This window comes from Zonotrichia albicollis, chromosome 4 (genome assembly GCF_047830755.1).
Source record: "Zonotrichia albicollis isolate bZonAlb1 chromosome 4, bZonAlb1.hap1, whole genome shotgun sequence".
Taxonomy (NCBI): Eukaryota; Metazoa; Chordata; class Aves; order Passeriformes; family Passerellidae; genus Zonotrichia; species Zonotrichia albicollis.
The window spans coordinates 62406497-62431723 of NC_133822.1; the positions used below are offsets into that span (position 1 = coordinate 62406497).

At 37.0% G+C, this 25227-nt stretch overlaps 2 protein-coding genes across 6 annotated transcripts in view; both read right to left on the minus strand.

Moving 5' to 3' along the window:
* The window catches only part of ATP6AP1 (ATPase H+ transporting accessory protein 1), a 55036-nt gene extending 49737 nt beyond the window's left edge, over window positions 1-5299 (minus strand). Inside the window, exon 1 of the mRNA XM_005482012.3 lies at window positions 1225-5299. Within this exon, the coding sequence (XP_005482069.2) occupies window positions 1225-1334 (110 nt within the window). The 5' untranslated portion in view covers window positions 1335-5299. The remainder of the gene's footprint in view (window positions 1-1224) is intronic.
* Window positions 5300-5434: 135 nt separating this feature from the next.
* IQUB (IQ motif and ubiquitin domain containing) lies at window positions 5435-25128 on the minus strand. 5 transcript variants are annotated; one of them, XM_026790290.2, is made up of 12 exons: window positions 24986-25128; window positions 24197-24459; window positions 23234-23365; window positions 22951-23126; window positions 22552-22707; window positions 20027-20237; window positions 16262-16437; window positions 11767-11937; window positions 10162-10338; window positions 8602-8850; window positions 8003-8188; window positions 5435-5762 (listed from the first exon to the last, which is right to left on the minus strand). In XM_026790290.2, the coding sequence occupies exons 2-12, from the start codon at window positions 24423-24425 to the stop codon at window positions 5601-5603; spliced, it is 2025 nt and encodes a 674-aa protein (XP_026646091.2). In that variant the 5' UTR covers window positions 24426-24459; window positions 24986-25128; the 3' UTR covers window positions 5435-5600. The 5 variants fall into 5 exon arrangements, with proteins under 5 accessions (XP_026646091.2, XP_026646087.2, XP_026646088.2 ...); XM_026790286.2 differs by having other exon boundaries at window positions 24958-25122; XM_026790287.2 differs by lacking the exon at window positions 24986-25128 and adding an exon at window positions 24733-24871.
* Between the last annotated feature and the right edge of the window lie 99 nt (window positions 25129-25227).

Sequence of the window (25227 nt, forward strand, 5' to 3'; positions counted from 1 at the left end):
TATCCTGATTTTCTGCTCTGATTTGTATAAACCAGAAAAATCTGCAGTAGAACAAGGTGCTAATTGCATCTTGATGGAAAGTTTGCTTTTATGACCACATGGGATTAAGTGATAAGACCTTGTTTATATATACAGCAGGTATGTTTTTTATATAAACCAGGAAGTAGGACAAAGGAAGCACTGAACTTTTCTTAGATGCTTAGAATCACTTTTAACCTAAGAACAGTGCTTTCCAACATTTACTTGGCTTTTAAATACAGGGGTATTACACAGGGGTAATACACTCATATGAATCTTGTCTTATATAGTGGTGAATCCCTAAGTATTTTGAATATAAAATTGCCTTGATGTTGAAACTTTTTTTTTTTCTTTTAGGGGGAGAAAAAAAAAGTGAAAGCTATAAAATCAAACTTTTTCAAAACATGCAGATTTCCATAGGCAGAGTTTCAGGTTTTGGAAATCCATAAAAGATGAGTAAACATATGGCAAAGGTGGTTAATAAGTGGTAATGAATTTTTCTGACAACTTTACATATTCACTATCCGCCTGAAACTACTGCATTGCCTAACCTGCCATATTTCTGGAAATCCCAAGTAATAGTACAAATCCTTAAAGTGATCATGAACAAAATTCCTGGTTGGAAAGAAAGAGGTCTATTCCTGGTTCTTTCAAAACAGCTTCACAGTCCTATTTTATAAGTATATGCAAACCCCTGAACTTCATGTGTCTCTGGATCTGTCAAGACTGCAGTTGTTTCTAACATCTGATGCATATACATGCAGTAATGTACTTAAGAACCTGTATATAAATGAACATTAAAGCGAAAAGTCAGGGTTCAGAAGTTAGGAAATCTAAGGCTTAAAAAACTACAACAGAGTTTTAAAAAACTACACAGCCCCTTTTTGTGCCACTGCCTTATGTTGTGGATTTAAGCCTTAACATCTCTAACAGTGGAGTTCAAAGATGCCTTAAGGTGAATAAAGCACATCTACTTCAGATTAGTTCACAGAATTTATTTACTTCTTGCTCAGCTTAGAACACTAAAATTATAAATAAAAACGGGTAAAATCACCTGTTGACTTGTTTGATGGCCGAGGTGCAAATTTACTTACTGGTGAATTTACTGCCCGGAGCTGATTTACCATATTCGGCGGCACACTATTCTGTGCAGCCACACACAGAGCAGGAGCACAAGCAGGGATACACTTGTATTCGATCTCTTACCTCCGCGTTGACCAGAGCAGCATCGGCACATGGTGCGCGGCCAGGGCCGCGTGGAGCAGCAGGGCGAGGGAGGCGAGGAGCGGGGCTGGGGCGGCGGGGCACGGAGCCATGGCTGCGGGGTTGCCCAGGGAGCGCCGGCACTCGGAGAGCCCGGCCCGGCCCGGCCCGGCCGTGCGCACAGCCGCACTTCCCGCCCGGCCCTGCCGCCGGACCCGCCGCGCCGAGCGCTGACACCGCTCCCGACCGCAGGGCGTTCAGAACGCCAACTTCCTCCGCCTCAGCTCGGGAGTCACTCCTGCTTTTAATACGTTCAGGTTTGTGGTTCAAACAGCTCGTAAAACGCCCTGTCAGTTTCCTCTAACCTTCAAGTGCAAGGGAAAGTCATGAAGTCCAAAACTCCTGTCCTATGCAGGCTGATAACACTTATGTAACTTCAAAATGGAGTTTACAGAAAAGTTTTCTGTACTGCACAAAATGTATTCTGCAGAACTTCTATCTTCTTCCCCTGCTACATATTATCATGTCCCTCAGCTTAGTTTTTTCACATGTATTTAGATCTGGCGTCACACATTTGGGTGTTGACAGGTTTGAAATCTGCAACAAACTGCAGATTCCAGCAAGAAGGAAGAGAGAGAAAATGGCACGTTCAGAGCCACTGAAACACAAAATTGTTAAGCTATCTTTTGCACAGAGCAATGCTGCCTCAGAAATCAAAAATATTTTAAGTCGGGGCAAATTATAATCACTCCAGAATGTGACAGGACTTCAGTGTTTCACATGACTTATGTGAGAACAAAATAGTCTTAGAGAATTCCTTCATGCCCGGAAGCAAATTGCTCTGGGGCGCTTTTTTGTGGCGGCCAAACACTGAGCAGTTTCTACACCTTGTGACTACACTAGGCAGCAGCAGCTCGGGCACATGTTTGGCTCTGGGCAAAAATGCCTCCTCACCCTCAGAACAGGATGTTAGAGATCATACGCAAAAGAAGTTATGAGCTATATTAAAATGAGTTGTGTTAAGGGGAAAATAAGGAAGCACAATGAGAACTGTACAAGATGACAGAAACAGAGGTCAGAAGACATGCATGACTAAATCTGAGCACATGCAGTCAGATCAGTTAAATCTACTTGTCTTGAATCACAGTATATTGTTAGAGTGTGGTTGCCTAATATAAGGCAATTTGTTCATCAGCTCAATCTGAAATCTGATTTGTCAGAAAAAAAAATAATTTTAAGGGTAGCAATAAAACATTGCCATGTTTCTTTTCTTCTCCATTTTATTTTTACATAACACAGATTTTTACTGTACTTTTTCCTCTTAACCTCAGAGATATATTAGAATTCCCTTTAACAAGCCATTGTGTGTGTTTGTCTGTTTAAGGGTCTGTATAGGTAAGACGGTAAACCAGATCTCAAAGACAGAGGTAGAAACAGAAGCACCTAGACAGAATAAAGGAATTGCAGAATTTCCAACAAAACTCAATTTTGCAGAAGGACAATATTTGACACACTAACCAATTCACATAGTTACAAAAACATCACCCTAAGCCCTACACCAGATGCACAAATAGTCTGCAGGTCTGATCACATTCAGAAGAGCCAGCTGGGTTCACAAATCCATGGTTTATTGAATGTAGCTTCTTTGGGATTGCTGGTGACAAAAGCAGCTGCTGCAGAATATATTGCACAAGTTTAATTTCCTGTGTCAACACTCAGCATAACTGACAACCCAAGACTAACCAAAAGGCATCATTTTTGTGGAGGGTGAGAAAGACAAACCTGTCAATCTGTCCCTTAAAATTTTGTGTCAAATTCTCATCCCCCACTGAGGTACAAAATTGAGGTACATTTTATACCTTATTAACCACTATTGTGCAAAGCACTGATGGTGGGACTGTGGTCAAACCTTCCACTCTCTGCATTTTATGGAATATTTGCTGGTAGGAGGTGTACTTGGTTTGTACAAAACATTTCTGGGCAACAAGTGGAACACAGCCTCATGGTTTCTACCCTCACTTCCCGTTCCTCCCCATGGCTGTGGCAGCACAAACCACAGGACTCCGCCCGGGTTCCGTCACATCCTGAGCTTTGCCCTCTCTTCACTGCTCCGTGCTTCCAACACACACCAGTGAGATGCACAGTTGGGGGGTATACTCTGTATTCTGCCTTACAGAAACAGTCTTAAATCTTCTTGAAACATAACCAGAGTGTTTTCTCTCAGATTACCATATCACTTATGAACAAACTTTTAACTGAAAACAAACCGACATTTCCTTTTTAATATTTCTGCATGAACCACAGTTTGGGAACAACTGAAGTGAAAAAAGCTTTGAAAAAAAGAAACGAGAAGAGCCTATTGAGTGGGATTTCGATTTGCTTCACTAAGTAAATTTAGCTCACAAATATATCTGCATATATTTTCTCCTCTTTTCTTCACTCCTAAAAATAGTGGGTTTTTGGACACTGATTTGAAGGATGACAGTTAGAAGATGCTTTTTTTGTGGAAAAGCACGTTCCAAATATTAGTCAAGCATCCAACTGACTGTACTTCCAGCACAAAACTTTAACTATTTACACAAAAGTTTCCACAGTGTGACTAAATGGCACTGCCAGGAAAGAGCCAATGGTGGTGGTGAATGGAGTTCACACCGATTTGGCACACAGCCACCAGTGGTGCTCCCCAGAGCTCACTACTGGGGCCAGTCCTGATTAATGTCTTTACCAATGACATGGAGGAGGGGATCTGTTGCCTCAGGATGATGAAAGAGAAGGATGTGCTGGAGCATGTCCAGAGAAGGGCAGTGAAGCTAGTCAAGAGTCAAGAGAGACCACAGAAGATGGCCTCAAGTTGCACCAGAAGATATTTATGTTGGATAATAGGAAAAGATTCTTCACTGAAAGGACAGTCAAGCTTTGGAAGAAGCTGCCCAGGGGAGTGGTGGAGTCACCACACCTGGAGGTATTTAAAAGCCATGTAGATGTAGAACTGAGACACAGTTTACGGGTGGAGTTGGCAGTGTCAGGTTAATGGTTGCACTCATCTTAAAGGTCCTCGCAACCTAAATGATTCTGGGATTCCAGAAACCTCCAACACCACATTGCATTGAAATCAATGGACTACTGGCTTTTCACATTTGTTTGAACTATTTCCTTACCTTTTTTTTTAAATCATCCTTCTGGAGTTGTAAATCACCTTTTTAAAAATATGCTTAAGAAGGAAGGAAAAAATTTATAGAGAGGCAGATTCCTATCTATGTGACTCACTGCCATTCAACCCATAATTTACTTCAAAACTCCTTTTATCACTCTGGGGGAAATTCAGACTTAGCAGCCATTCTTATCTCAAGGCTCAGATGTCAGAAAGCACACAAGCCAGCTGGAATGCGCATGTGCTGCAATTCTACAATTAGTTCAGTACTGAACTACATTCCAGAACTTAAACAAACTACAATTCTGAATTTAATGGTAAAATCAGTGGAAAGGTTCCAATGCACTTGTCAGCCAGATGCTGGTTCTACAGTTCATGTTCTGTTGAGGGAATCAATTCAGTTTTCAGCCGTTTGCTGCCAAATATGTGCTTATTCCAGTAAATGCAACTGCTTTTTCCTAGGTAGTTTAATCTGTTAGAACAAAAGGCTGGGTCAAATCCACATCTTATAATAAAGGTTTAAAGAAGAACCTTGCAACTTTCTGTTGGATTTTTGAATTTACACCATATATTTTTCTCTGTAACTATGATCAAACAGAAACTTTTTTAATTATGGGGAGAATTTACTTCTTCAAAAAATACAAACTCCTCAAAACTAAACACATTTCAAACAGTCTGAAATGTGTATTTCAAATTATGATATTTATATTATTAATGCTCAAATTATAATAATTACAATAATTTCAAAAACTTGGATACAATTGCATGCTGGCAGTTCTTCTATGACCATCTATATGAGCGACAAAATGTAAAGTTGTTCTTTTGCACAAATATTTGTTCTGTAAGAATCCAGGGCTTGAGGGGGTTTCTGCCGTATGTGCTTAAGACAAGAAAAATAAATTTAATACAGTGCTATAGTAATAATTTTCTAATTAAAGGGTGACAAAGAATTAACAGAATTTGCCCAACAGGAATATTACACTACAGACAGAATGTTCCAAGCAATGCAGAAATACACAGAAAAATAATCATTGCTTTAAAAACTGAGAATTTACAAAGCTATTTAACAACATTTTATTTTTTTAAAATGAGGTTACAAAACTTAAAATGCAGTTAAATTAACTGATTTGAGATCAAATTATTTTATCTTAGAAGTTTATTTTGATCTGTTTAATACAGTTAGGGTATTGATGAAAAAGTATATTTCTTTAAAATCTAGGAATCTAGTTCACTTCTTTAAATTCAAAGAACTATTTTCTTTGGAGGAATTCGCATTAGACTGATTGTTACTTCTATGCAAAAATGATGCCATCGCAGGAATCCGAGCAAAGTAGCTTTTTGCCCTGATATGCTTTTGTTCTATTCTGTAAATAAATGGAGCTTCATAAGTCTGAAAAAAAAAAATTCAATTACCATAAATACAATTAAGATATCTAAAAATATATGTGTTGCTTCATATTTTAGATATTATAAACATTTCAACATATTTTAGCCATTATAAATATTGACCTTTTAATAAACTAAGGTAGATAATTTATTTGTATATATACATAATAAAATATTTTGTAGTTCTATAGTACTGTCTTATGGACCAGTAGTGAAAATTTCTCCTTGTGAAATATTAGTCATGTTTTAAAAGCAGAGTAACTATTTTTTATCCATTCAAGATAAAATTTATTTATTTATTTATTTATTTAAAGTGAGAACATTTGTACTTATATTTGAAAATTAAATAAGGGAACACTTAGATAGCAAGATTTTCTAGGTGAAGACTGTAGAGGCATTCCTTGATAAGAATCAGAATAGTTATTTTCAACTAATCATGGCAGCAAGTATTTTGCAGCATTTCAGTCAGCACTTGCATGCAGTGGTGACATTTTCCCAAATTCCTAGTTATTATTAGTAGTTTGGATGATGGAATAAATAACCAGAATGTTTAATTGAAAAAACATTTTTCTATTGCTGTAGTCATCACTTTGAATAATTGCTATTAAATAAAATCACTATGAATAACTGCTATTGAACAAAAGGGTTAAGAGGCCTTTTTTGTTTTGGTGAATGAAAAACAATGATTCAACTTCCAACATTCTATCTTTGCCTCATTTTCCTTATTTCACACTCTTAATTTCATTTTTTTGAAGAAGAAAGTTGAGTCCTCACTACAACTGATTCACATCCATATTTGTTGCAAGAGCTAATGAAAATACCTCATGGTTTTTATGTAGGCTTGTGTAGCTTAGCTGTTCTGACCTAACTCCCCCATCCACTGAAGCCCTGGACCGGATCAAGTCAATGGCATTTCTTTGACTATGACATCGAGACTCAGGGCATCAAACCAGAGAAGTGCTCAATCAGGATCTTTGCCTGCCATGATGCTGGTAACAAATTTATGGGTGCTGAGGAGCATCACTAGATTCAGATTGTCTGAATAGCCTTCTTGACTCACAGTGAGTGAGAGGAGCCAAGAAAGGGATTCCCAGCTTGAAACCAATTTTACCTTCTAAAGCTAAAATCACATAAACATGTCTGCTTGAAGACACAAACTGGGCAGTCACACACAAAATATAATGGATTGCAGAATTCCTTTTGCCTTTAGAATTCCCTGATATATTTCATCCATAAAGCGAAACTTTAAAGAGAGCAATTAATTTGCTCTGTTTAGTTTGCTCTTAAGACTTCCAGAAAGAAGAACAGTACATAACAGCTAAAGCTGCATTTCTGATGCACACATATTGTGTTAAAAATTGAATTAAGAACACCCAAAACAAAAGAACACTAGGCAACAATAACTGCAGATCACTACTTACATAAATCATTAACCTGGAACTGAAAGGCTTAATAAGCCATTATTAAGTGCTGGACAAACACAACTCACAGGATTCTCCTGTGCCTTACAAAACTAAATACTCTTAATATATTATGTTCAGTGGAGAGGTATTTCATAGACTACCATGTTTAGATATGGAATTTGGGAAGGTTTGTGTAAAAATCCAGTTTTGATTATGAGTTTAACGCAGTTCTGAGTGGTTTTAATTCAGAAGAGAAATTATGTTTCTATTGCTTAAATGTAAACTATAAGGTTACATTGTAAGGGATACTTAGCTGATATTCATGTAAGAAAGTAGTGTCAAATTTTATGATGACAAATGGACAAGTTATAGACAAGGAGCCATTCTTGTTTTTGATGAAAAATTTATAAGACCAGAAACTAATGGGGCCAGAGCATGTGCAAGAGCACGGGCACACAATGGTCACAGTATTTGTGGTTAGTCTTTAGTATGCTTTTCATCCAGCCTAGCTCTTGTCTGGTCTGATCTGAAGGAAGAGAGCATGCATGGCACTGTTCTCAGCAGGCAGCATGGGTGAGGCCACTCAGCTTCTTGCATTTCAGGAGGGAGAATTGGGGCAAGACAGAGTTCAGGTACATGGAATGAGCTGTACATGCCAGATGCCTTCTGGATTACTGTCCATTCTGTTTAATAGCACAGATGCAATCATTTAAATAGTCACAATGAGCTAATTTAAAGATGGACAAGTATAATGACTAAATTTGGCCCAACATAATTAGTGGCAGGATTCTACTAAAACATAACACAAATACAGTAAAAAATAAAGCCCATTGAAATTTACCTTCTGAAGGTTACACAGCTTAAGATGTACGTCTGCCTCTTCTTTAGTGAGGAGAATAGTGTTCCATGGAGACCACTCACGTTGCTTATCCCACCTGACCATAACCAGCTCATACAGGTCACTGCAGGCACTGAGAGCTGACTGGCAGTTCCATATCTTCTCCATCAGGTACTGCATATCTGGAAGCTGAGATTGAAAACAGGGTTAAAAAGGAAAGAAGCATGTTTCATTCTACAAGTCTTACACCCATATAAAAATCCAAATAAAGCTTTGGGTTAAAAAAAATTCTATGCACATTTCATATGATCACTTGGTTAAAGAGTACCTTGATATACATTTTGCATAGTTGTTGGAGCATCTGATTCTTTGACCTATCAGCTAGACTTGTTTTAGTGTATAGCTTGCAAACCACCTTTTAAAGCACACCTATGCTTCAAGAGCTTAAGAGCTGCTTCTTTATGGTGTGGAACATCACATATCAGAGGAAAAAGCTGTAGCTTTTAGCCCATTTCTCAATCTGTCCACAACATACAGAAAATAGAGGACATATTGTCAAAGCCACTGCTTACTATGAGTTGCAGTGCTCTTTCCAACAGTACCTGAACTAAGAAAACAATTTTACTATCATCCTGATAATCAACTTCAGACTTCCTGAGATCTTCCAGTATAAGTCTGTACTTGAAATATGATTCTCGTTTCCGAGCCTCATTATCGAGCTGGTAACAGGAGCGACATCTGCCAATGGTGTGGGAACTTGCAGGAACGGGAAACTCAGAAGGTGGTAAGTACTTTTCACAGCTATGACAGAAGTAAACGTTTTTATAAAGCGTTAAGGGATCTTGTGGAACCTAGAAATTTAAAAAAACCAAAAAAGTTAAATTACTACAGGGTATCTTTGTATTACTTGTATGTTACTCAAACACTATCAGGATAAGTCTTCCATATCTTCATGCAAGTATTTTAATATGTAAAAGCTAGAAGTATTTATTTAAAAATACTCAATAAAGTGTTGTGATTGTTCTTGGATAGGATACCAAGAGTAACTATTTTCTTACTGCATTTGCTAAAACCAGTTATATAAATCAGTCAATTCATTTTTAAGCTATATGAAGATCCTAAAATTTATGTACCAGTGCTTTTATGTATGCAGATTGTCAGTTATTCTGGAAAGATGACAACACAGAGAAAAGAGAAACTAAATTCTCCACATTTGATTTTTCATGTAGAATCTGCCCTTTTTGGCAAAGATAAAACCCTGAGATTATAGGCGTATTAATATTTTGGTATAAGAATACAAAACCATCAGACCCGCATGTCCAGAAACAACACAGGGGAAGAAAATAGACTAAACTTGATAGTGACCTCCTCATCCTCACATTCCTTCATGGGTTCTGAAAAGAATGTAATGTGGTCTGTGCAGAGGGACCAAGTCTGTAACTGGATAGTTTAAGTAGTCTGATAATCTTCAGTGTCTGCTAATAAACCCAGTGTAACATTAACTGTTAGTTGGTTCTAAATCTGACATCTGCATCTACACCTGACAGATTCTCTACTCCTGAGATAATATTGACCACTGTATGAGGAATGCTCTTCTGATAGATGCAAAACAGACATTGCTACTTAGAAAAGCAACATATGATAGTGAATAATATTTTTATTTGCTATATGTAGTCAGAAAAGAAAAACACTCACACACTGGAACAGTTTTTGCTTAGGTGCAAACTCACTAGACATTGACATGGGCAATGCTGTTCCTTTCTGGATGCCCAGCATGCTGCCTCTTGACCAGTAGAAAAAACACAACTTCCTCTCTCAGTATATTGGTACTGCTTTGCTATTACATTTTACTGATAGTATCCCATGAGATCTACCATTTATAGCTTTCAGATTTTTTATTTCAAACACAAGAGTTCCTGGGCTCTCTCAGTGCTGCCAGCCACTTGTCAGGTGCTTATGACCCACGTCTATGCCCCATGCTTCCTAATAGGTCAATATAAATTTATTTGTGTGAAACCTATGTACTTGCTACATTTTACTTCCTGAGGAACTCCTCCACAAATTCTACAGCAAAATGTAAAATAAAAAACCTTTCAATATTTTCCATCCCCTTCTCTTTACTTCAATGGCCACTATGTCAGGTTGCAAAATAAGAATAATACCTTAATTAACCCAGCAACTTGAGGGTTAAACTCTGGAGTTTTGATATACTGGAGAAATAATGTACAAATTCTTTTCCTCAGTCCTTCCAAGTTGCATTCTTTCACCTCTCTTGACAAAAGATCAATTTCCCTGTCAATTAATGCCACTAATTCCTCGGTTAATTTACATTCATGTTCCTAGAAAAAAAAAAGAAAAAGAGAGAAAAAGGAAAATCAACTGCACAATAAAGAAGCAAACAAACAAAATCATTCAACAAGACATGAAAGCAACCTATGGAATCTATGGACATTACTATTCATGCCTCTGTATGTTCATATAAGAACATGTTCACAGAAGAATTCGTTAGTCTCTCAGGGAAAAAAAATCTCCACGGAAAGAACTGTAGAACTACAAAAGTGAGAATGCTTACAGATTCTGTTTTAAAGGGCCTGTATATGTAAACCAAAGCTGTGAGGAACTGTAAGACTGGAAGCACTAAAAGATGCTTAGCAGAGCTACTCAACAAGTGCAAAATTTTATGTCTTCAAAAGTCCCAAGAAATATTTCCCTAAGAAGCTTCCTTTGGCTATGAGATTGGAGGTGTAATATAGATGAGTTTAAAAAAAATGCCACTAGAAAACCCAAAAAAATCCACCACACAAGAGGCATGGGGGACTTTGCCTGGAAATTAGTCACTTCAATATTTCCAATGCTTAGCAGGAGGTTCTCCAGAGAGAGAGACGTAAGAGGTGAATGAGTTCAGTGATTTCTCAGGTAAAAGAGAATGCTAATTTACAGAAATTCACTTGTTCACCACAGCAATATTGACTTGTGTTACGATGAGCAAGAGTTCATAAAACAGAAGTGTTCTCAATGCCATAGTGATATTTAAATCAAATACTGGCACTACCAAAACAAATAGCAAGATGCTTGTTTGTTTTAATAAGACCAAGAAGCAGCATTCTATTCTAGGCTGATGTCAACAGTATTATCCTGAAAGGACCTTGAAACTCATTCTTTTTGTACATGAGTAAATAAATAAAACATATATGAAAGACTAAAACAAAATGCAACCAGCTTCTAATTCATTGTGAACACTAGCAGCAACAGTGGCAGCAGGGAGTGGGGGGCAAAGAGAAGAAGAAAAAATATCAGTATTTGCTATCCATAAAATTGGTAATCCAAACCAATAGACAGATAAGGTTCTACACAGATATTTCAAAGAACTGAGAAAAAATTAATAGTAGTTGCCACATATATCCCTGCCACGGCTCTCATAAGGTTGATATTAAATAGGAAACAAAACTTTGTACTATAATTGTATTATGTATTAATATACAAAGACATCTTTATTAACCCTGGGGTTAAAATTCTAACACAACCTGTTAGAAGTTATTTTATTGATTAATATTGAAGACAAATATGCACATGATAAAGTGAAATATGAATTTAGAGTGTATCTGGAATTTAAATTACACTCACACACCAGGTAGTACATGAGGGTCTCTAGCTCACCATCATGGCACTTGCCTGCCAGCAGCAGCACTGCTAATGAGTCAATTAAGGGACAGCACCTTTAGAATAAAAAGCCTCAAGCTAAACATAAATAGGAAACTAAACCTTACCTTCACTGTCCATTTGAGTGTTAACAGCACAGATATCCTCTCATCTTTTGGGATGTCCTTTGTGTTAATGCTGCGGTAGATTCCAAGCAGTTCTTTGCCACGGAGCGAGTTCGGTGTATCCATTTCAGTGATTTTTCCATCAAATGCTTTCCACCTCCTAGGTTGTGCACACTTCAGAAACAGTTTGTAGAACTCTGAGCTATTAAAATCTGACCACCAGCTGAACAATTGCATTATGTTACATCAAGTTTTATCAGAGCAAAGAGGGAGTTAACATTAATGCTTGACTAATGCAAAAGGCTAATTCTATTGCTGATATTGATACAGCACCTCTTCCACCAAAGCAAGCATTCAATTGCACACTTTCTTTAAAGCAGCAGGTCATGACAATTTCGACTTACAGGATATTAAAAGCAAATAATATTCTCCTAAATGGATATGCTCTACTTCTTTAAAGTGAATTTACTGACAGTAGTGTTAGAATACATTTGTTCTGTATTTCACTTTGCAGTCATAAATCCCATCAAACTATCATAAAAATCAATGGGTCTGTTGACTGTGTAAAGATTGAAAATTTAAGACCTTAAAGTCTATTGCAGTAAAAAATATCTCCAGGGAACTGTTCTATTTATACTAGTTGAAGAGAAGGATAGAAGGAATACAGGTTGTTAGAGCTGGGTATGTATTTACAGTTTACCAGACACTTCACCTAGCTTCTTGTTTGCTAACTTAATCACATGCCATATGCCTTATGCTTCAATTATCTCTTTGCACATCTTTAACTTTTATAGACAGTAAGAAGTCCCATGATGTCACCTGCCCCACAAGGTCTGAAAAGTACAACCATTTTCTTCATTTTCTTCTTTCCAGAAGATGGATTTTGGTTACAAATAACTGTTACACAAAGAGACAGGTGTCCAACTCCAATAGAAAAGAGTTTTCAAAAGCCTCTCCCATCATTACTTAACTCAATTTCCTTTTCTTAATGGGGAGAGGTACTCAAAACCTCTTTCTATGTTTCAATTATTCTCTTTCACTATATTTGGAACTTAAGTACTCACTAACACTCACGAAGTTCACCTTGCAGTCTCAGTGTGACCTAGCAACAGGAACACTTTATGCAGTATTCACATGTCTAGTAGCTTTCTGGATATGAATCCAGCATTGACAGTCATTATTTTGATGAAATTGACTTGATATGGTGATAAGTAATAAAAATATCAAGAATATTAGATAGCTAGAAGAGATGTGATTAGTTATCACCACAATCAAAACTTTTCCTCACTTTTAAGTAAATAGGCAAGGAAAAGAAAGAAAAAATAATTTCAGAAAGGATTTAACATCAAATTAATGACACTTAATTAGATTTTCAGTGGGGGTAGAAATCTAATTAAAGGAGATATTGTTAACCAGGGATCACATTTCACAGCCAAAACTAAGAATGCAATAGCAAAATCAGACAGTAGCTAAAAAAAACCCAAAACAACTAACCAACTCTTAATTACTTGGTGAAATCTTTGAATTTCTGCAAAACTTGAGCAAGGCAATTTTTTCTCTGTCATATATAGGGAGCATTCTATTGTACGTTCATTTTGTTTCACTATCTTTATACAATACTAGAAATTCTTTAAAAAACCCTAAAATAAAACCAAAACCCCACACTTTGCAAACCATGGAAATCAGACCAACCTAGAAGGTCTATCATGCTGGCAATCCTTTGTATGTTAGATTGGGACCAATCACTCTTTTCCATATAGTACTTCATTCAGTACCTACATTTGATCCTCTTCAAGGAAATCACTTACCATAACAGAGAAAGGTCATTTGCTAATGCTAGAAAAAAATCAATGGCCAGGGTAGACCCTAAGAAATAATCAGTAAAATTAGATTTTTCTGATAATTTGCAAACCCAATAGGTGCAAGTAAACTTGGTAACCCATTCTTCAAATGACCCTTAAAACAGACCAATTCTGTTATTATAATTATTTCTTCAAAAATAAATCTGTAACTTCTGTATTTTTTCTTACTACTTGATCATAGCTGGGTATTACATAAAAATTTTAAAATGGAAAAAAAAATATGCAGCCTTTTACTGAAAAAAGAAAGAATCACAAGTTCTCTGCTTTCAGGACTATTTTTCTGTACTCCAGACTGACAAGAGAAAAACTAAAACTTTGAGATCTTCTGCCAGCTTTCTCTTGTCTTTTAGTCTGCTGGCAGTGCTGTGGAATTTACAATAATCCTGTTATCTGTATTACTACAACTACACTCTGCTGCCAATGTATGAAAGCAGAAAAGGCGCCTGAGGAAACACACCACCACAGAGAGAGAGAAAAAGGTGAGTATAATAAAAAAAAATCCATAGGATGTGTGCAGAAATAGTACAAGACATGAAAGGTATGAACTGAGTGACAGTTAATAGTTACACACATTTCTTTAAGTCAATATGATTGCTGTACAAAAGCTTAATCAAATACTTCCTCTCCAAAGTACAAAAGCTGAAGAGGAACAAGTTCAGCATAAAGAACCCCCTAGAACTTAGGGCACACACAACCAGTAGCAATCTTCATAAGGGCACACATGCCTGTGGAGGTACATGCTTAAAGTAGCAAAGAAGGGAACAAAGGTTTCCATGGAGAAGCAACTTTCATGCCACATTGGCTATTGCAGCTTCCAGTCTTCACATGAGAAAGATATTGTTGCAGCTTTAACTGGCAAGTGTCCAGATCAACATTGCCAGCTCAAAGTTCAAGAAAAAAAACAAATAATCCCTAATCAAGCACTCAAAAATAAATTTCATACTGTAATTTAAAGTGCTTAAATTGCACTGTTACAGTCATAGCAAACCATCCATCTAATTTTGAGATTTACAAAATTATATTTATCTTTTATAAAAATGCAAAAATGTTTACTTTTTCTCCGAGTTAGAACTATCTATGTCAACAGTTTAGAACAACACTCAAAATCCTACAGCTAACATGATAAAAAACATGAAACATTGCACTAGTTCAGAAGCTCAATAAATTTTAAAACTAAAAATATTACAGTCCCTTTCATGAAAAGCATAATTTATACATTCAAAGTAGGAATAAATAAATTATTAGTGACTGCTTAAGGAAAAACAGTCTTTCCACTTGTCTTTCCACTGTTTGGAAAGACAAAATATCAGTTGTCTCTGATGTGTCTCCTGATTCTCCAAACATCAACTGTCACTGAGAGTTCTTGTGCTGAAGAACGTTTTGCTCCTGATTCTAGATGTAAGAAAACTGTCCAGCTTGTCAGAATATGTGCTGGAAGCAACCTGTACAGGTAGGACACTGGAAATCAGTCCTTATGGAAAAGTAAGGACAGAGTCAGTTAAAAGTGAAATATATTTGCTTTGACTGTTCCAGGCTTCTTTTTCAAAGAAGGTAACACAACAGATTGTAAGTAGAAGAAGCAAACGTTAAACATAAAAATTATTCAAGGCTCTGAAAATAATCCTAATTATTTGGTTTAGTGGGGTTTTTTTTTCATTCTTGAAAGCAGTAAGAGAGAAAACCATCATAGCACAGCAATAAATGTGGTAATAGTTCCACCAACATTTCAGATAAGAAACTTGTTCATAATGAGAAATGTAATACATTTTATCAAATCACATTTAGAGTACAGCTCCCCAGCATCATTACTAAAAAGAATGCAAAAAAGTCTCTTTTGGACAAAACCACCATTTCTACTTTTGAACACTCAATAGTAAAATTTTTAAAATAATAATAATAAAAAATTAGATAGCTAAAACCCATTTCTGTTGCAGTATTTCTTTTCACAATCATGTAATATATTTTGAAAATAAACTATTACTTTTTTCCAATGGCTGGACATCTACCTAAAAGGACAAGCTTTTTTGTATTTTACATTAAGATACCACTGAATTTAATGCCAATTTAAATAACTTTTGTGAATTAAAGAATTCTCTTTTTTTTAATAAAGACTGAAGAACACTTCCCTTAATTATCATCCCCAAGATTATACATGAATGAAATCTCAAGTTAAAGTTCTAATGGAACTAAAGTCAGTGATTTAATAACTGAATTCAACATCAGATTCAAACTCTTCTTTATACAGGGAAACAGAATAAATACTTTCTTTAAAGACAGACATATGATGATCAGAGGCCTATACTCATTTGGGAAATTAATGACAAATTTACTTCCTGAAGGACAACATATTTATATTATTATAATTAATTATATGTGTTGTTTATACTTTTTATAGTTAACAGCATTAATGATCCACTGTTCAACCTTCAATTGGTCTGGTAGCTATGAAATTCTCAGCTTGGAAAAAAGAAATTTACTAAATTGTATCGACATGAACAACCACATAATTTGAATATTTATAATGTTTGCATTCACATGATTAACTGTTAAAAACTACAAAATGTATTTTTGTACTTTGCAGGTGTATTTTCTGTTCCTGTACTTAGATATTCTTTATGATCAGAGTAATTACAGACCTTACTCAGAAAGTGCAGTATTGCTTTTTGTTGATTCTCCAGATTGGCATTTAGTTTGTGCATCCCAATGCAAGCAATGAGCTCTGTCTCTTCTTCCAGAAGTGCAAAAAGTGCTGCCTTTCTTTTACCTCCAGTAAGAGTTCTGTTTATTCGCTCAGTCTCCTCCTGCATCCATACTGCAGATACAAATATTGTTACTTTCCAGTAAAACTTCTGCTTTCATATTTAAGAAACAACATAATCGACTTTTCTTTCAATATTCACTAAAACTCAGTTTCCATTTTAGGGAGTTGATGTTATAGCTATTTTCAATACATACAGATGGCCTAGAAATGAATGTAAATTATACAGATGTTCTGTGAGAGTATGTGTGTGTACATCAATCCCAGACTGCCAATTTGCACTCCAAACTCAAGGATGAGTAGGAGAAAAAGAATCTGTATGTGAGAAAAAGAATTTAGCTCCTGTGGAAATGTATGATGAAATGGCTGCATCTTACTGTGGTACCACTAGTACTCAGTGCTGAGAATATTACTGCTTCTCCCTGCATAAATGAGTAAAATCTAAAGAAGCTTGAAGTCCTCCAAAACTGAGATAAAACTTGACTGACAGTCACATTTAGCACTTCAGGTTTTACACTGGATATTGCAGTGGTATCACCTTTTGCCATCCAAGGCAGATGAGAACACTTTAATAACTTGACAGTCACTGCTTTACTCTCCCTCTCCTTTTCTATAACACAACCCTTCAAGTGGGTTAAAGTGGCCACAGAAGAAGCCACAGGAGGTGATGACAGCAGCACATGGATCAGTACATGCTGTATAAGGATCTGACCCCCTGACACTTTTGCTGCCAATATAGACACTGCATGGATTTAGAGAAATCTGCCTGTAAAATTAAACTGTGTTTACTGCTTTTGCATATCCCATAACAATTCCTGGCTTCTCTGAAGAGTCTGATCTAGTTCAAATACCTCTAGGGTTTTGTAGGGAATTTTGTAAGATCCAAAACTTCAACATTCCTGAAGAATACCTCAAAGTGTTGTTATCATCCCAGAGCAGTTACGCAAAAGCAAAACCCAGAGTAAAAGGAAACCATTCAATATGTGAGGCACTGAAAAATTCTGTAACATCCTGGATCAGGTAAGATTAGAGGCAGGAGGAGGGAAAGGAGGAAGGCTTATTTTCTGCCTGTGGCTTCTTATCTACAACACCTTGTTTTCCATTTTTAAATATTTAAATTCTTTTCCTTAAGGCTCTCCAAGCTGTAACATGACAGCTGTCTGCCAAGTTCTGAGAACCCCAAGATATATATTTTAAATACAGCCAATTCACCAAACAACAGCATTATACAGAATTATTTACATGAAGCTTTATTATGCCTGAAGGGGGCATAATAATGCCCCCCAGCAACTTCTAAGGTGGAGCAATAAATACAGTAAGCAATTTTATACATTCAGAAATTAAAAAGCTGCCACTTACCATTGATACTCACTTCTTGATTCCCCATTTACCTGCAATCAAGTCTAATCTCCTTTTAGATTATCTGTTCTGCAGATTATCTGTCTGCAGAGATTTTACTCATTACAATTTTTACTCCACTGTTTATTAAGTAAAATAGCTCATACTTTTCAAATAAATAATAAATGCCTATGCAGACATGCTGCATATATAGACAGACCTCATTTGCACTGTATAGTCAACAGTTCTTGTACCACCAGGAATTGCTTGTACTGGCTGACCCTGTAATAGTAACCCTGTTGTGATTACAGCAATAACCTTCACAGATCCCTGGAGGACAATAGTCTCATTCTATTACTGTCACAATGATTTAGCTTGTGTATATTGTTGGCACTATAAGAATGCAAAATTGTTGCAGATGCAGGTAAGAAAAAAACTCCAAGTTCCTAGAATCATTAAGCTCTATTAAAATGAAGAGCATGATTGCAAATCTCCATGTAGAGAAGCAACTAGTCAATACCAGTTAACAAAAACTAAACAGTGAGATTGATACCAGACCATTATTTTTAATAAAATAGAAAAAAACCCATTTCAAATACAGGAATTTGTTCTGTTCTGAAGTGGCACATGTTTTTTTCAGGTTGACTAGATATGAAATTTGTGAACATGCTTGGCTGAAACTTTCATTATTTGTGAATCCAAAGTCATTCAATTAAGCAAGAGACACTTGCATAACCATAAGTTTCAAATCTAAAAATATCATGAAGATCAGCACTCTTCCATAATTTCAACAGAACTTACTTGCTTCTACTGCAAGTAAGACTTTTCACACTTAAAAAAAATCAGATGTGAAATAGTAAGATTTCTCATAAGTGGCAAGGAAAAAAGTCCTATTTGAGTACCTTGGCTTTTGATTACTTAGTCAGACACAACTTGAAAAGTGCTTGATTCTTGGGAAGTGAAAAGCAAACTATCTACACAGAAAAAGGGGGAGGGGGGGGCTAGACAACCTCAAACAAGCCACAAATCTCATGAAGATACTATTCCAATAACTGCAAAGCTCAAGACAAGGAATAATTTTTACATTTGTCACGAACAGTGATATTTATAAATCATTTATTAATTCAGACAAAGCCATTTGTTCAATGCCACACAAAGTATGACAGCCCTAAAAGATTAGTGTATAACTTGGGAATTTTTGAATCGTGATGCTGAGCTCTATGAATAACACATGCCATCAAATTTATGCTCAGTTTACCACTGAAGAAAGAGCTGAGATGGTTTATGGTAGGGCAGGTGGCTTTGCAATGAAGTAGGTCATCTCTTAGGTCAGCTCTGCTACAGGGACAACAATATCCAAACTGGCAAAGAGCTAAACCATAAAGCACTGTAGCTGAGATAACATAAGAATTGTTACAAGTTACAGTACAAACCTCTGGCTTTAAAAGAGACATTGTAAAAAACCAAAATTTGTCTTGCTGTTTCATTATATGCTGCTACAAGTGCACAGTTTTTGAATGTTTTTGTCTTTCCAAAGGTAATACTCTAAGTTTTTTGCTCTATTTGCACCATTACATTCTTGTAAGGTTTTATGTCAATTATCTGCAGTGTTCACATTATTTTTCTGAAGATGTTTAGAGGTGCTTGCCTGTATTAAACATCATCTACTCCAAGAACAGGAAATGTATGACTTTCAGAATATCCTGCAGAACTCCTAAGAGATTTTTTAAATGTTGACAACACAGTTTTATGAAACATGGAATGAACTAGGAAGGAGAAAAAGCATCAGTAGAGGACAACTAAGACAAAAAGAATAACTTCTGTCATATGCTGTAAAATTCTGTACAAAAATTCTTCAGCATCTTAAATGTAGAGTGAAAGATAAAAGCAACTCTGATCTACAAAAACACCCTTTTGTTCTTCTAGCTGACCTTAACTTTAGACATAAATAAAAAATGTTAATAAAACTGCCAAAGAGCACTCTTCTATAAGCCAGTTGTTTCTAAAAAAAGGTGTACTGGTTTTGGCTGCAATAGAGTTAATTTTTAGTCACAGCAGCTTGTAAGGTGCTGGATGTTGATAACACAGGGATGTTTGGTTATTGCTGAGCAGTGCTTACAGAGCATCAAGGTCTTCTTCCTGTTTTTTAGTAATACATTAAAGTAAAATAATTATTTTACAATGAAAAAGATTCCACTGTCAAGCAGAAAAAGAAAATCTATAAAAACATGTAAAAACCCCAAGTTTGTTTTAAACAAACTGTACTGTTTTGTTGCTTTAAGGATATCCCTTTAAGAAAACTTACATTCCAAGTCATGGTAGAGTAGCTCAAAGTCTTCTCTTGTTTTAGGGTTCAGTTTTTTCTCATACTCTCTAATCAATTTTTCTTCTTTCTCCAATTTTTTCTGTAATTCTTCTTGTGCCTCCTGTGCCAGCCTTAACCTCCTTTGCTCCTTCAGATTTTGCACTAAATATGCAGCATGCCAACGACGGAAATACTTCTGTATTACTATTACCTATATGTGATACAATACCAAAGAATCATGAATTTAAAATGAAACAACATAGTATTTTGAAGTGTAGCATTATTTCTTAACTCTTCTTTTCTCCGGCTCCCTAACTACATTTTCTAAGACTTTTCTTGTACTGAAACTAATTTAAATGTTACAAAATCAGTCATGTACTATTAGTTTAAGCACTAGTATGATTACTCAGTTAGGTAACTGCAGGAATTTAACCAGTGAGTACAGTGGATAAAACGGGTTCAAATAATCAAATCAAAATATAAACTACATTTAAATATCCATTTTTCTTTTTCAAATCTCCCCTTAAAAATGTATTTTGCCATGCACTGTTTTTATTCTTTGCCTTATCTTACTGCCAATTTACAGAGTGGAAATGTAGACACATTTGCAAAATTTCTTTTAAATTTCTAGTTACAAAAGTCAACACATAGACACGGAATCAACTGCATTTTATTTGTGAACAAACAATGAAAGTGAAATTACTAATGCTGTTATGACAGAAATGAAAAAAAGAAAATTAAATCATCAACTTTGCCAAGCTGTGGCTATTGAGGACTGGGGAAATGTCTATGATCTGTTAAGGGAGGATACTGCACAAGCCTCACCTTCTGCTGGCTGTTGCACTACAAACAGTTCAGTCAGATCAATGCCTTGAGTTACCAAGCACTGTTCAGCATCAAAAGCTATCAAGCACAAAATCATACTAACACAGTCACACTGTCTCTGGTAATATCTTAATCTAAAACTTCTCTTGAATATGTCTTCAAACAGTATTTCAATATGGACCTATACTGCACTGGGCAAACCCATCAATGTGAACCAACACCAAGCTGACATCTCTCTACTATGTATTATCAATTACCTATAGACACATTACAGATTTCCATAAGGGTCACTAAAGACCACAGTAAAACATATTGGTACTCCTGAGGAAATTACTCCCTACCCGGGTTCCACTTCTACAAGATGCACACTGCCATCAGCTACAGCTGAGCGATTTAAGAAGTTCTTACTCTCACAGACATATTTTAGGAAAAGTCCTTTTGTTAGGATCTTTTCTCCTGAGAAGCTGGGAGGCCTCAGAAACAAAATGTAAACAATAATTATCTGCTGCTGTGGAATGCAACAGGTACATCTGTGATTGGTCTCATGTGGTTGTTTTTAATTAATGGCCAATCAGAGTTGAGGTGTCTTGGACTCTCTGGTCAGTCACAAGATTTTATTATCACTCCATTCCTTTCTATACCTTTCAAGCCTTCTGATGAAATCCTTTCTTCTTTTCTTTAGTGTAGTATTAATATATAATTTTCTTTTAATATACTATATATCATAAAATAATAAATCAGCCTTCTGAAACATGGAGTCAAGATTCTCGTCTCTTTTCTCATCCTGGGACCCCTGCGAACACCAGCACGTTTACAAGAAAACTTTTGCCCAGAAAACTTCAAATACCTTGCCAACCATGTCAATACAATTACCAATACAATTATTCTACTTAGACATTTGGGGAATCAACTGTTTCTCCATTCAGTTGGATTCAGACTGTCTATTTTCAGCAATCAAATTAATAACTAGAGCATTTACAAAGCAATGCCTCATCTAACACAATTTAGGGCAGACTTTAGTTAGATGTGCAGTCACAGAACACATGGTTTTCAAAAAGCAGAGTGGAAGGCCTAAACGGCATCCTCTGCACAATGAATATGCAGAATCTGTAATCTGAATTGCCTTCATGAGGCAACTCAGTGCACCAGAAAACCCCACAGACCCACTGCCTGTGTTTGAACAGCCCATTTCTACTTTAGTGTCAAAGCAGGGAGCTTGAACAGAATCCAAATGGATCAGCTTGCACAAGGTAACCTACTAAGTCTGACAAAAAAACCCCAACCAAACAGACAAGGAACAATAGACTGCCTAAATCCTAACCCAATACTGCATTTATTTCAGGCCATACATTAAGCATGTATCTTAGGTTATTCCAAAGAGATCATGAGAATGTTGTAAGAACAAGCCTGTTTTAATCCTTAATGCTCTACATGGGAACGTAACTGTCACTGTGAGACAGAAAACAATAATTTCAGAATTCTTAATATTTAAGAGATTGCAAGGTATCAAATGTCACTAAAACCCCAGAGCAAACATGCACTTCCCCTGTAACTGAAAGATCACAAAAGATAAGCATAAGAAGACATTTTACAGTTCACTTTTAAATTCTGTCTTTGAACACTCTGAACACTCATTAAATATTCAGATAACCTTCACAATTCATTATTTTCCAGATAGTTTCAAACAGATAAGGACTTACTGCTTCAAGTCTACGTTTATGGTATTCCTCTGCTGTAAAATACTTTCCAGGAGTTATTAGTTTGTCAGTCATGTTTGATACATAAAGGCCAGTTTTAGTCATCTGTGTTGATGTTGTATTTCTTGTTTGTTGTTGGGCATTTTTTTCCACGGCTGTCTGGGGAAGAAATGCATCTCAGATTAGAAGCAAATACACAGAGATTTTTTTTTCCTCATTGCAGTAAGTGGCAAAATTAGCTATTTGCAATAAAAACCACAAGAATGATGATATTTATCTATTAAATACTTTCATTTGCACATTTATCTCAGATTTATTTCCTCTTTCCTATCAGAAATAGTGCCAGCATTCCATTCCATTTGGTAAAAACAACATTCTAAAGGGACATTACAAAGCCTTTACCTGTGTTCCCCTACAAAATAACTGAATTCCTTTGTCAGGTCGTTTTTTGGGTTTTGTTTGTGATCCTGCATTATGAAATTCCACTCCTGTTGACACGTTCCTAAATCCACCCAGAAAAGGTTTTTTATAGGTAGTTCTTTCAACTTTTACAACTACTTCTTGAAATGAATCTGAACCTGTTAAAAGGGAAGTTCCAAAATATAAATATTGCTTATTTCAGTAACACATCTAGATTAGATAATATTTACATATGTATTGACAAATGTGCAAAAGCAGCATTTACCTGTTTCTACTCTGACAGTTAAGACATCAGGCATGTGGTAATCCTGTTGAATGACTTCTCCAGGGAAACATTCCTGATTCTCAAAATTAGGCCAAGTCTTCCAAGATGTTCCATTATCCTTAATCATGCTTACTAAAAATAAAACCAAAATTCATTCCTGAGAAGCTTCTCAAAACAAACAAATAACTCTTTCAACTTTAGCCCAGGATGATTTTATTGTAACACTGCAACACAGCATAACCATCATTTTTTCAGCTAAAAGACAGTCTATTTGAAAGCTGAAACAGTATTATCATACAATTTTAAAGGTGGTATCTGATGTAATACTGCCACCACATAAAGATATTCCTAGCCAGCTCCTCAGAATGAGAGCAGATGAATGCAACTTAGCCGAGAGGAAAGTAGTCAGCAAGTCCATACGAGGAATTGTTATTCACTGTGCTCAGCTGCTGAACAGGATATGCTGTATTGTGCTCTGAAGAACCAAGCAAATGTGGTCCTGTATTAGGAAGTGACTGAGAAGACATCCAGGACACTGAAGAACAGGTGTAGGAAATGATGGAGGATTTGGGAGGCTGCAGGAGAAAGACACGGATAAAAGAAGGGTGGCAGGCAATTTTCAGGGGAATCTAAGAAAGGTAAAATAGTAAGGTGATTTCTATAATGTTGGCTAGACTGGTAATTTAAATGCACATACAAAATATGTATACTTATGCATACACATTTCTGGAAATAAGGATCATTCTATAAAATGCCATCTAGAAATTACTACTACAGTTTGAGATAAAGAATACATTCCTTTGGACTATGTTTCAAATGAGATTTTAAAAAGTTACTGCAGGACCAAATCTCAGCAAGCATAAACAGAATGAAGGTGTGTGGGAGTGCAAGAAGCTATAACCAAGTTGAAGAAAAAATATCTCTTTAAACCATTAATTCCCAACATTTTAACTACTTCTTTACCTGTCATTGTCCCCTTTTCTGTACTCTCTGGTAGTACTGAATTTTGAGAAGGAGATGGCTGGTTCCAGCCCCTCTCTGATTGTGCAGTGCCTGCAGGTTCAGGGAGCGGAGGCTTTTCTGCTGGATCCCCATCCTCTCCGACTGCTTTTCCTTGTGAGGGGGCTGGTGATTGCTCTGCACCTGATCCTTCTGATGTAACAACTTCAAAGCCATCTGATGCACCTTCCATTTCCTAAAGCATCAGTTGCATGCTTTTAACCTTCCTGCAAGAAAAATCACAGGATCTATTATAAATTGCATACTGGCACATTTCTACTACCAGAATTATGTCCTGAAAAGCTTTTCCTGTATCTAATCCCAAAAGGCCTACTGAGAACAGCATGAAATCTTTGCTTCCACCAAACAGAAAGCACTTGTGGCTGGTGTTTACCAAACGTAACACTCCAAGGCAAGTAGCCGGCACAGTTCTTTTTACCTCTCGTTCTCTGCCTACAGAACAAGATGGTCCGAGGGGTCATTACCTAGAGACAGCATACCTTTACGGTTATCCGAGTTGCCACGGAAATTATACGGGCTGGAAATGTCCTAAGCCCAAATTCCTCAGTATAGAACCACAACCAAACCCGCAGGATCCGGGACGCAGCTCCTGGCGGCAGCCCGGGGACGCCAAACCGCTCGGGCGGGCGGGCCCCCGGCACAGTGCGCACCGGGGCCGGGGCTGCGGCCGCCGCTGGGGGCACGGCTGGGACCCTCGCACCCACCGTCCCGCCCCTGTCGCTGATCCGGCACCTCCCGGCCCGGCGCTCCGGGCAGGCGCTGCTCGGCCCGGCGGCGGCGCGGTAGCCACGGCAACCGGCCTGGGGAGCAGGAGCGTGCGCACTGGGGAGAGGGGCCGGGCCGGGCCGGGCCGGGCCGGGCGGACTGAGAACGCTACGGGAACCCGCCGGGTCGGGCAAAGTGGAAAGGGAGGCGGTGCGAAAGGACGAGCAAGTGCCCTGCTTCCCTCCAGCCACAGCAGCTGCACGAATCCG

Bases quoted from the DNA above. Each gene is read 5' to 3' on its own strand.
- IQUB (XM_026790290.2), bottom strand. From the start codon at position 24,425: ATGGAAGGTGCATCAGATGGCTTTGAAGTTGTTACATCAGAAGGATCA. The intron at 8,851-10,161 runs GTATTATTCTTA...TTAAATTTCTAG, and splicing joins AAGTTGCTGGGTTAATTAAG to GTTCCACAAGATCCCTTAAC. The intron at 8,189-8,601 runs GTACTGTTGGAA...TTTCAATCTCAG, and splicing joins AAATTGTTTTCTTAGTTCAG to CTTCCAGATATGCAGTACCT.